This window comes from Ammospiza nelsoni, chromosome 6, assembly GCF_027579445.1.
Source record: "Ammospiza nelsoni isolate bAmmNel1 chromosome 6, bAmmNel1.pri, whole genome shotgun sequence".
In the NCBI taxonomy this organism is placed as follows: Eukaryota; Metazoa; Chordata; class Aves; order Passeriformes; family Passerellidae; genus Ammospiza; species Ammospiza nelsoni.
The window spans coordinates 47,133,058-47,145,691 of NC_080638.1; the positions used below are offsets into that span (position 1 = coordinate 47,133,058).

A 12,634-nucleotide genomic window follows, 5' to 3' on the forward strand; every position below is an offset into this window, starting at 1 on the left:
AGAAATAAAGAAATTGGATTCAGATACATTTACAGTGCATTATCCTTCTTTCAGACCTATCTTTCCATTAGTAAAGGAAAGCTAATATTATCCTAGAAAACTTCCAAGGAAGCTTTCCATATGCTGCCAAAATAATTTCCAAGCTGTGGCAGCACACAAACAGGTACATAGGCCCAGAATGTTAGAATTTTCATCTTAATTGATATCTGCTCTACATCAGTAGTACAGATTAATCACTATGGTCTGTACATTTCTAACTTGATCTCCTTCCTTGTATCTGGTGCTGCCTGTTTGTTACCATTTGCTCTGATAAGGAGAACGCAGCTGGAAAAGACCCTCTGGATTCATAGGATTCAGTCACAAACAAGACAGTAAGTCATAGAATCCTTCCAATAAACATGTCAGTGTTGTTTGAAAAACAGTTTAATTTCCAATTTAAATTTATGTATGGTCAACTTATATAGATTTGTTCTCGTGCCAGAATTTTCTGTTAACTTACATATTTTCCCCTGGTATTTGTTCCTCTGATTAACCTGTAGACAGCAATCCTTTACTTAGATGGCTTCACCACAAGGCTTTGCATTCATTATTCTGTAGTTCCTTTCACCATTTTCAACTTTTAGTTTAATTGCATTCAGCTGAACACAGATGAGAAATGCACACCAAAAATATTCTGATTTTTGTCTTGTAATTTACATGAGTATTGCACTATGTCTTGGGGAAAATACCTCACTATCACATGTAATTGTCATTCAACAAGATGCTGAGCCTTCTGCTCTTTAAGTCATCTACACAGACATTTTTCTTACAGTCACTGATCTGCCTTTTATCATTAACAAGTTGTATTTCAATTCCATTAGTCTGCAGAAGCATACATCTTTTTCTGTACAGTACACAGGAACTTTTTAAGATTGCCAAAACATCTCAAACTGTGTATCATCAGCAAATAGTCATCAGAGACTTTTTTTGCCAAAAGTACTCTTAAACATATTATGAAATATTAGCTTTAAGACTTGAGCAGAGTTCACCAACTAGAAACTTTCTTGTTTAATCCCTGCTTATGTGAGCTTGTAACTCTTTTACCTTTACTTTGTCAATCTAAATAATCTTCAATTAAGCTTCCCATTATGTTTGAATCAAACTGCATTGCTGAATGCCAAACAGACAAAGCCCACTGTATTCTTTTATCTAACAAAGTATACATAGAATTAAAAGCTTGTCAGGGCCACTCTCATCTAATCCTGAAAAAATCACCTTATATGATGTCACTGATTTTCCATCTGTCAAAATAGAATTTCTTTATATCCTAAACAACAAGTGAAAATTTTATGATTTCTCTTTTCTTGACATTCCAGATCCTTCAAACATTCACAAAGAAAATTACAAACATTTATTCTAAGATTTCTTCCAAAAAATTCTAGATTCAAAGTCTTAAAAAAGCCTTGGAATATTATAAGCAACATAGCATTTATGTAATTGACTCAATTTTATTGTTAATTCAGTGACTTAAACAAGTTGCAATTGCAAATAATCTTCAGAACAGCACTACATAGAATTTTTTGTGCAGATTCATTAGCTTAAGGTCTACATAACTAGTGAAGATAGCATTAATAAAATAATTTGAGCAAAGAAAGGAATTTATTCTGTTCTCAAGTCCTGCTTTCAAAACATTCATAATGCTTGTAAATGTCAATTGCATCAGTAAATATTTTTTCATACTAAGCATCTTACCCTTTTTCAATTTGCGAACAGCTAACATACAATGGCTAGGAGATAAATCCCATATTCTTAAGGTTTTGTCATCACTTACAGTGGCACAAATAGGTAAATGAGGATGAGTAGCTAGACCCCAAACTTCCCCCTCCATGTGACCCTGAAAAAACACAATTAATCAGATTTCTTTTTATTTTAAATTGAAATATGAAAGTAAAAAAAAAAAAGAGAGAGAAAGAATATGCATTATTTAGAGGATAATAAATATCTGAATAAAACCATAGAACACCTGAAAAAATTCACTCTGCTACTTGTGCAAAATTTTAGTAATTTGTACTACAGAAAGCTTCTGCAAAATAATCCTCACACACATGTCAGTGGCAGGGACAGTGGGACTGGGTGCACCCTCAGCAGGTTTGCAGGTGACACTGTGTTGAGTGGAGCGCCCAGCAGGCTGGAGGAAGGCATCCCATCCCCAGGGGCCTGGGCAGGCTGGCACGTGGACTCCTGCCATGGAGCCCAACAGGGCCAAGGCAAGGTCCTGCATGTGGGTCAGGGCAACCCCAAGCACAAACGCAAACTGGACAGAGAATGGACTGAGAGCAGCCCTGATGAGAACTTGGAGGTTTTGGTGGGCAACAAACAGGACATGAGCTGGCACTGTGCATTTGCAAGCCAGAAAGCAAATTGGATCCTGGGCTGAATCAAAAGAAACTGAACGGCAGCTCAAGGGAGATGATTCTGCCCTTCTATCCCACTCTGGTCAGACTCCAGTTCTGTGTCTGCCTCTGGAGTCCCCAGCACAGGAGAACATGGACCTGTTGGAATGGCTCCAGAAGAGGGCCACAGAAAGGGGAAAGGGCTGGAGCACCTCTCCCATGAAGTCAGGCTGAGAGAGGAGGGGATGCTCAGTCTAGAGAAAGCTTCAGGGAGGTCCTGTTGCAGCCTCTTAAAGGGGGCTGATGAGAAAAATGGGGACACTTTTTAGTAAGGTTTACAGTGACAGGACAAGGGGTAATGGGTTTAAAGTAGAAGAGGGTAGATTCAGACTAGATAGAAGAAAATTGTTTATGATGAGGGCAGTAACACTGGAAGTGCTTGCCCAAAGATGTTGCAGATGCCCCATCCCCAGAAACACCCAAGGTCAGATTGGATGGGGTTCTGAACAACCTGATCTATTTGAAGATGTCCTTGCTTACTGCAGGGGGCTTGGACAAGATGACCTTTAAAGGTCCCTTCCAACCCAAACTATTCTGTGAACTAGGTTTTTCTTTACCTTAGGTTCTAATATTTTCTTTACAAAAATTTCAGTTCTTTATGTATTGCACTGAAAGGAGAGAGTCCAGAGATTTTTACTTAACTATGAAAGAAAATAATATGTTGATGCAATGTAAACATCTGTCTTAAAAATGCAGTTGTTTGGTATGACAATTTTTTTTTACATAATTACAAGTAAAATCTCAAAACAAACAACAAGGAGACAACTTTTATTTAGTACTCAAGAGAAGTTATTAAGGAATTTGGAGGAAGATCCACTATTTCAGACATTTTTCTTATTTTTTTCAAAAAATATCTATAATCTTGGTCTGTTTGAAAGGATTAACCCATTGAACAAACTAATAATGAAATTCTATGTTCTGTCTTGCTCATTAAGGAGTCATAATGGTCTAGCCTAACTAAAAGTGATAGTACCTCACTAACTTCACTAGTAGTTAAAGTGTTTCTTATTGCACAAGTCTTCACTTGAGAAATAAATCATGTTAGTGGTATGACATATTTGAGTGCTATTTAACACATACCTGAACCAGCAGAGTTATTGGTCCACTCTTATCTACCTCCAATATTTCACCATTCTTTGTGCCCACTAGAATATGACCATGTCCTAACGATATGGCACGTATAGAAGGATTATCTTCTAAGAGGAGACCTAGAACATTAAAATGTTAGAAGATAGGATTCTCAATTATGCCTTAAAGAGGATTTTTCACACTTATGCACAATAAAATCTCACTGAAGAAAAATCTCACTGTAGAAAAATCTACTTTCTTACTGTAGAAAACATTGCTGCAAAAAACAATGTCTGGATTCACGTGTGAGGAATCAGCAATACATCAAGTTTAACAGGCTGTACATGTCAGTTACCAACTATAACACTATTTGCCTCCAATTTTGGTACCTCCAATTCTAGCTTCTTGTAAACAAGCCATGAGAATGAGATGCAAATCATCAAATTATCTACTTTAGAACATAGGAAACATAATTTTAAGGGAAGGAGATGGAAGAGAAAAAACTATCCAGAATGAAAATACAGGGAACTGTAAATTAGCATTAAGATCAAAAATAAGTGGTAGAAATGGGAAAAATAGGAATGAAAATGTTCCTTAATTATTTCAAAAGACATATGCATTTACAGAAAATTAGCTACTAACACCTTGCAAAACTAACCACAATTCTGAATTCCTTCCCTTTCCTGAACCAAAAAAGATCAGACAAGATACTTCATGATCAGAAATATAAGAGGCTTTTTGCTTTCCACTTTAATAAAAACAAATCAAAGCAAGAAAACATCTGCATGATAAGAAACAGCTAGATCAACTAATTTAGGCTAATAATAAACTAAATATTATGACCTGAACCCACCAAATGTGCAAACTGACACCCTAAACACACAACTCCAGTCTCAACAGAAAAATTACTTATTAAGAATCAATAAAGCTTAAAAAAATTTATTTTAGTATTCATTATGTCAAATGTGGATTCCCTCTTACTGTGGAAAGCAATTTCACAAAGATTTCTAAAGAATGTACTTTAAAAATAGAACAAAACATAGGATAAAGTCTGTGTTACCTTTGGATCCAGGAGCCAGAGCAGCCCTTTTGATGGCATAGGTTTTGAGACAACGTTCAAAGGTATCATCCCAGAGAGCCACCACCCCATCCTTTCCTCCAGTGACAAATCCCTGAGGGAAAAGAAATAAAGATCACTGGTTATATTTGATTATTATCTTTCCTTACTTTTTCAGAGATTTCTGCCAATACTGAAAATGGACTATATACAACACTGTAATGCACAGAGCTACAGATGTTAGAGATGAAAGGAACAGGAGCAACAGAATGAGTGATTTCTCCTCCTGATGAAGGCACCACAGTTCTGTGCAGTGCACGTACACGGGCTGGATTTAGAAGTTCTAGCCTGTATGCTTCTACCATTCCAGAAAAATAAGAACCAACATACTATAGTATTTTCCCTTGATATTTAGCCTCCATATCCCTTTGGCATTTCTTCTCATTACTTAAAACAGAACTTAGTACTGCAAAAATTTGATTGGCAGTTATAATTTTGAAATATATGTGCATTTGAGCCATTCTGTCTTTAAAAATTATATACAGGTATTTAACAAAGCAACAGGTATGCTTAATACTGAAATCATTAGTTCTCTCCTTTGGAGCACTCAGCTCTTGTAGTATGAATAACACATACTGTCCAATGCTACTTTTCTGAAATGCAAATATTGGAAGGTGGAGTGACTTGGTCTAACACAGCAAAACACCAACATAACATTAAAGACACATAACATTAAAGAAAAAAATAATCTAACTGGAACACTCATCCATATTTAAGTACATGCTTAAAGGCTTTCCTGGGCTAAAAAGAAGCCAAGAATCTGGAGAAAGTACTTAATGATTTACAGAATGAATTTATCTATTGGTACACAATAGTTACACTACAAAATAGTACAAGTATGATCTTCCTCTCTCACAAGCTCACATATTCCATTGGACATACTGATGCTTAAATCAATTCCTGCTCTTTTTTAGTAAGAGCTTATGAAAATTACTAAGATGTCACTGGCCACAAGGGTTTGAGAAACAACATGCTACACAATAAGAATAAGAAACTGCATAAACACTATTTTGCACTAATGCATAAAACACTAGTTTGAATCGGGACCACACAAGGCTTTTCTGTAATGAAAATAAGAACATGGATTCCTGGGTGTGGGAAAGGTTTGGCTTTATCATAGACTCTTTGTCCAGACATAAAAAAAAGCAATGAGCAGTTTATTTACTTTTTCCAATGCGTGCATGCTGAACACAGGACCATCATGTGCTTTGACAGTTTTTATGAGAAACACATCTCTCCAAATACACACATCCCCCGTGGAGGTTCCAGAGAACGCCATCTCTTCTGTCCAGCCATACACTGCACACATCATTGTGTCAGTTCTTCCCAATGCACCTATGCAGCCCTTTCTCCCAATTAGTCCTCCTCCTGGTTCAGACCAAAAACAAGTCATTAGACATCTGCTTGGAACTATAGAACAAGAACTACATAACCATACCCACAGCAACAAGTCCTTTTCTTTTAGTCCACCCATGCTCTCCCAAAAAATGAGATACAATATTGTAGTAAACAGTTATACTGTCAGTAACAGAATATGCTCTAATTCTGAAAAGTGTTCTTACCTGCTCTCCGCCAGAATTTCATGTGTTTAATTCCAACTGTAATCAATTTATCAGGCATGTAAGGATTAATCTTAACAACAAAAATCTTATCTTTGCTTCCCCTGAAATGCAAAGCAAAATCATTTAAATATAAGTGTAACTCTTAATATTTTTAAATAGGGTTGGGAGCAGTTTTTTGTTTCATTTTTATGTATACCTGCTCTATCTTGCCAACATTTACTTTCACATCATTACTAATAGTTTATAATGAGGAAGTAGAAAACTAAAGAAGCAACATATTGTGTCCTGCTCTATTTTCATTACTTTTCAGTTTCCAAGGCAGGTGAGTAATTATGTTACTTCAAAGAGGCACAAGGAGGCATTTCATTTGCAAAAGAAAATGTATTTGCATTAAGTTTGGGTATATGGCATTTAGATCTTTGACAGCTCATGATACTTAAAGGAGTGAAGTCAAAAATCTTATTTTAAGTTTGCTTATCTTGGAAACAAATTGCCATTGTCATTCCCCATTTAGCTGATTTTTTCTGTTTTTGTTAGAAAAAAATTATGCAGCTATTACATGTTTGATGGAAATTACAGTTAGTTCTAAAAATGTTAAAACCTTGTGTGTTCTAGATTTTTTACTACGCTTCTATAAAACTAATGCTTTGCTTCAGTCCTACAGTTTGAAAAGCAGCTTTCAGCTATGTTTGCCATCCATGCAAAGCAATGCTTATATATTGTTTTTCTTTACTTAAAATGCAGAAGAGCACCCAATCTCTAATTTTTGCTCCTTGTTCAAAAGGGACAATAATCTTTTATTTTCTGTCCTTTCAGACCACTAGATGAACTAGTGGCTGAATGCATTAAAAAGTTTCTTTCCAAACTCACAGTCATCTTCAAAGTACAGATGCTGCTCTCAAAAATTCTAATAAATTCCTTCAATTTGTGGGTGAGAATTGAAAAAAAAAAATTAGGTGAAAGGCAGATAAATATCTTCAGAGAAGTCAAGCTGCCTGGGCTTTTGACAAGTAACTGGGAATGGAATATCCTTCTTTATCTACATCATCTATTCAGAATTTTCATTCTTTAGTGGAAAAGAAATTCAACATGTGTTTAAAAATAAAATGGGAGTCAATTAAATTAAAGAGCAATAATGGATGAAAGGGAAGCTGACACTTTTTTAAATGTACTGCACTGCAGAGAGTAATAAATCTTTTTAAAATCTACCTAGAACAATGTGTAGAGTATAAGCACTGAATCCAGACAGAATGGAACAAAACCCACTCACACTACAGCTTTATCTAAAGCAATAGATCCTTAGGAGAAAAGAAAAAGTCAAAGGTTTAAATAACATTACTCAAAATTAGAAATAGGGTTCTATCTTGTAGATGTATTAAATAATCTGCACAGAAACAAAGAAACTTTTGAAATATTTAACCTTTGGATGTTACTTAGACCAATTTCCTGTTCAAAGCAGAGCTGAATTCTAAGTTAGATTAGGCTGGTCAGGACCCAGGAAGAAAATGGAAAGAACCCTGAAGAAAAAAGAACTCTGCAAAACAACTACAAATGACTATTCCAAGAAAGGTGCAACCTCTGATGAAAAAGATCTGAACATGCCACATATCACAATTTTTAAGAGGGCAAACACAATTGCATAGAGTTTTAAAGAAAATATTTCAGAACACAGCAATGTATCCTATGCCATCTTTCCTCACCAGTTGAGCAGTCATTGTAATAGTTCTTGTTGACTATCAGACCTTCATTTACTTCTTCCACAGAAAGTTTTTAACATGACATAAACATTATTGTCTGCATCACTTATGTAACAGGAAATGCTAATTTATTAGAGAACTCATATTTTTAAGTGAATATATTTTTCTTACTGACATTTGATAGTAAATCTATGTACAGATTTTTAAACATAGTTAAATTCCTACCTTACTGCTGAAAGCTTTTCTCCTTTCTTCCAATCCCAGAGTACAATAGTGTGATTATCATCTATTCCAACAGAAGCCAATCGTTTCCCATCCGCTAGAATAATACATTTATTATTAAGAGAGTAGATAGATAACTATGTTGCAATAATAAGAAACCATATAAAAATATTATAACTTCAAAAATGTTTTAAGAATGTACAAACAAGTAAATAAGCATATGAAGTTTTTAGAGGTATGCTTTTTCATCCATTTGCTTTTAAACTCGGATGAAGTGTAGCACTTTAAATTATCCTGTCTCAAATTTGAATTTAGAAGCTCTGTGTTCATATTAAATCCCTTGTTCAGTTAGCTGTTAACATAGTTGCACAAAAACGTTCACTACAGGTTGTTCTTGTGAAAATTTCATGTTCACTCTGAAAATCTCTGTTCATTTCTGAACAGGAAAGAACTGAAGCCATATCATGAAATTTGTGAAATGCCCTTAAACTTAGTAGTACTATGAAGTCTTGGAAAAGTTTGACACATATTCCACATAAACTTTCAATAAACAAGCTGTTTGTGCTCACTCTAGATCAATAACTTTCTGACATGCATCCATTTTTGGAATTGCTATATATCCGTGCCAGAATTTGAGAAATGAGATTCATATCTTGAAAAAGGAGAAACCAAAGAAAGAGGCATCAAAAACCTCAAACCATTCATCTTTGTGATCTCACATTGTTGCTGTGAGTTCAGAGATTTTATCCAGGAAATCCAAACAATTAAAGAATTAATAGAAGTTAGTGGAGCAGAGGAAATTTAATATTGGTACAGGAATTCAGTGTAGGGGGTGTAAAAATCTCAAGGGATTTAACTGATAGTCTTATGTTAGTTTAAGGTGGAGACAGAGCCTGTGTTTCTGACCAGAACTCCCTGACCGGACTTCCTGAACGTATCAGTGTGCTTTCAACACACCTTTCAAGATTTCATTTAAAAAAGAAAAAACTGCACACCCAATCATTTTGCTCAAAAAAGCTTCTTACACAGTTGTAAAGCAGACACAACACTCCAGATCTGGGCACCTGCCCTGTACAACCAAACCAAATTCTGAAGTGCTCAGCTCAGCTGTTAAACAGGACAGTAGCTGTTCTTACATTTCCTATGTGCAAGACTCCAAAGGAGGTTTTTGTAATGAATGTTCATTGTAAGACAGCATCTCTCCTTTGACAGTGAACACTGGAGAATATTTTTAATACAAAATCTGCAGTGTAAAGGAACCCCCAGTTTCTCAGTAGAACTGATTATCTTGTATTTTCACACAGAAAAGGAAAAGTGTAAATAAATAAATAAATACTTATTACCTGAAAAATCAACAGCACAAACACCATACTGGTGATAGCCCTTTAATACTGAGAGTGGCTTTATTGTTTCTGTATCCCAAATGTGTATCGAGGAATCTCGACCAACCTGAAAGTATACATATTCATAGAGAAATTTTTTCATTTCTCAGTTATTTTACACATTTTTTTAAAAAGTATTAAGAATACTTCAAAAAGTATTTGAAAAAACATTACAGTGATAGAATTTTCCTAGTATTACTGTTGTCTGGATGGCAGGATATTATTCCTTTTGCTGCTTCCCAAAGACCATTTCCCAGTTGACTTAGGCACATTAATCACACTTAACTAAAGTCCTCCTGCGCTGGGGGAGGGGAGAAAAAAAGTCCTTCATTGATTGCAGTGTAGCATATTTATTCCATCAATTTTTCATCAATCATTCCCTGTCTAAAAATAAAAGGCTATTTTTATTGCTAGTATGTCAGCTTCTCTACGTTTCAGAAATCAAGGTGACTTCTGCTGCTCTCTGGTGTCATTACAAGGCAGATTCTAACACACTGATACCTGTGGCACAAAAATGCACTAGTGTAGGCAACAAACCTGGTAAGAAACGCAATATAACTTATTATTTTCAACTATGTACAAAAGCACTATTGGCCAGCACTTAAAAGATTATTTGCTACTCCAAGGGTTTTGCACCCCACTGCATAAATAAAAGGGTTGCAAAACCAGAACAAAACTCTCTTGCATTAAGGCTCAGCAAAACTAGGATCTATTTCTGGTTTTGTCACAAACTTAACATTAAGTATTTGTGAAGTTTTTCAGAATATCCACTATCAGGAAGCTCTGAACCAGGGTGGTATGAGGAATTTGATTACTGCATTACTTAGTTTCCTCATGTAACATAGTATACAACAATATGCAATGTGTATGTAGTATAAAACAGTGTATAATGGAGTGTATCTTTCTGCTGAGAGCATAAGTTATTGTAAATTCAGGGACATTTTTATTCACAGCCTCTACTACTCCAAAATTAAATCAACACAATTCTTATATTTAGGGCTAATTTCTTAACTGACCCACAGAGTTATGTTAATCTCAACATTTTTATAGAAATCAAGAGCATAATAAGCAAAAGTTTATTTCTAGAAAAAAATTTCCAATTTATAATACAGTAATAAGAGCAACAATGATAAAAATTATAAGCATAAATAAAAAAACATGAAATATCAGCTCAAACCTTCAAGTCCTAGTGTATAAATATTTACTGGAAGAATTGTTTGTTTGAAAACATGACAGAAAATAATTTATCCAAAATAACTATCCAGCAAAAGATAAAATTAACTATTATTAGTATTATAAAATGAATTCAAACAACATACACTCCTTTGCTGTATGCACAATCAGTACACAGTTTGTGTATAGATGATGATGAAAAGCATAATGCATTCAAATGGAATGCCAGACTGTAACAACTGCTCACTTCATACTGTAAAATAGTAAATTAATGCAATGATAATATCGATAATTTCACAAAACAAATTTTAAAAAATATATTTTATCTGCACATTTTCTCCACCTGTTATCAAGAAGCTGCAACATAATGCCGAATAAAATTATTAATCTATTCTTAGTTTTAAATGATGTTCAGAAAAACTATGGAGAATATACTCTTACCATGACACAAATAAATGTAAAAAACACTTCTGTGTCAGTATTCTCCCACTATTCCATCTGCAACAGAAATGCAGTCCTTCATCTGAATAAATGTAGACTGGACGCTCTTTCCCCAAGACCTTTCTAAATTCAGTAGTAACGACTTTGGATCGTTATTGCAGACAAACACGAGTCCCACCTGGCCTGTTGCCACGTAGTCCTTCAGGGGATGGATGGCAAGGCAGAGGATGTCGTCGTCGTGGCCCAGGTAGAAGCGCTGCGTGTTCTGCTGCCGGTTGTACACCACCCCCACGGCTGCCACGTGGTACACGATCTCGCCCGTCTGCGTGTAGAACAGGTTGCTCCGGCAGTCGTAACCCCTGTAACTGAGGCAACAAAAAAGGTCTGTGCACCAAAGCCATAAACATCTATACTGAAACTGACATAAAGTCATGCCGGTGAATTTTGTGCATGTAAAACTCGCGTTACTTACCAATTACCGTTTTGGGGTTATAAAGTTTTGAATATACTTTCCCATTCTTAAGGGAGCATCAATTTATCAATCTAATTTACTACTCAGACGCCAGTACTACAAGCACTAGCTTAAAAGTGGCACTTAATTGTTACTTTCCACAGCTAGATTAGAAGAGAAAGTAATAGCTAGCAATTTTTTCAGACCACATGGAGAAATTGGGCATGCAACATGTAGTTAAGTAAAGTAGAGAATGTCCAAAGTATTAGTTTTGGCTATTTCCTACTGCTCAAAAATCAGACAGCAAAACATAACCATTTCTGGAAATTTGAAAGGAGAAAAAAAATGGGTTTTTTTTTAATAGAACAGTTTCTTTTTCTGAACTTTCTGCTCTCGTAGTGGTACAGGAACTGGCATGAGTAGGCCAATTCCCAACTAAGGTTTGTATACACTATCTCAGTACACTCATTTCTTCCTAGGTGTGACTAAGACCATGAAGTTACATCCATCTTTCCTTATGTACACAGTGCAACCATATGCACTGGGGAAGTAATGAATCCGTAAGGCAGCTGACCAACTTCAGTTTAATGAATATTCCAAACACCACAAATCCATGTTTGTAAACACTAGATCTGTGCATCACTGGAAAACAACAGAGCACATATGTGGAACAGATTTGAATATAATGTATTTCAGCAGGCTCACCAATATTACACACAATGGTATTTATATCATTGTATGTGATTAGAGAAAAATTACTAAGATCACCACACAAAGTTCTTAAACAGACCAGCAGATAGTCCAGGTCCACTGCTCCCTAGAAGAAGAATATTGTATTTCATGAACTTGTGTCTCAGACTTTTGGAAGTTGATGAAATTCCTTCCTGCCCAGTTCTAATGTGTCCACGTCCCTCCAGATGGCAGCACAGCCATCGGGTCTGCCAGCCTCTCCTCCCAGCTTTGTACTGCCTGCCACACTGTGAAGTCCAAAGTTGGGTCTCAATAGATCACAAAAAAAGAGAAGTGAACTTCTTAAACCGGTGAAAACTGTGATAGCACAGAAATAAAGCATTTAAATAGGGTTCCCTT

General features: G+C 35.6%; 1 protein-coding gene across 1 annotated transcript in view; it reads right to left on the minus strand.

The window, feature by feature from the left end:
* The window catches only part of EML5 (EMAP like 5), a 92,431-nt gene that overhangs the window by 32,451 nt on the left and 47,346 nt on the right, over positions 1-12,634 (minus strand). The window contains exons 14-21 of the mRNA XM_059473992.1: positions 11,273-11,459; positions 9,442-9,547; positions 8,102-8,195; positions 6,180-6,280; positions 5,783-5,985; positions 4,561-4,672; positions 3,513-3,640; positions 1,732-1,873 (exon numbers count right to left, since the gene is read on the minus strand). Coding sequence (XP_059329975.1) covers positions 1,732-1,873; positions 3,513-3,640; positions 4,561-4,672; positions 5,783-5,985; positions 6,180-6,280; positions 8,102-8,195; positions 9,442-9,547; positions 11,273-11,459 — 1,073 coding nt within the window. The remainder of the gene's footprint in view (positions 1-1,731; positions 1,874-3,512; positions 3,641-4,560; positions 4,673-5,782; positions 5,986-6,179; positions 6,281-8,101; positions 8,196-9,441; positions 9,548-11,272; positions 11,460-12,634) is intronic.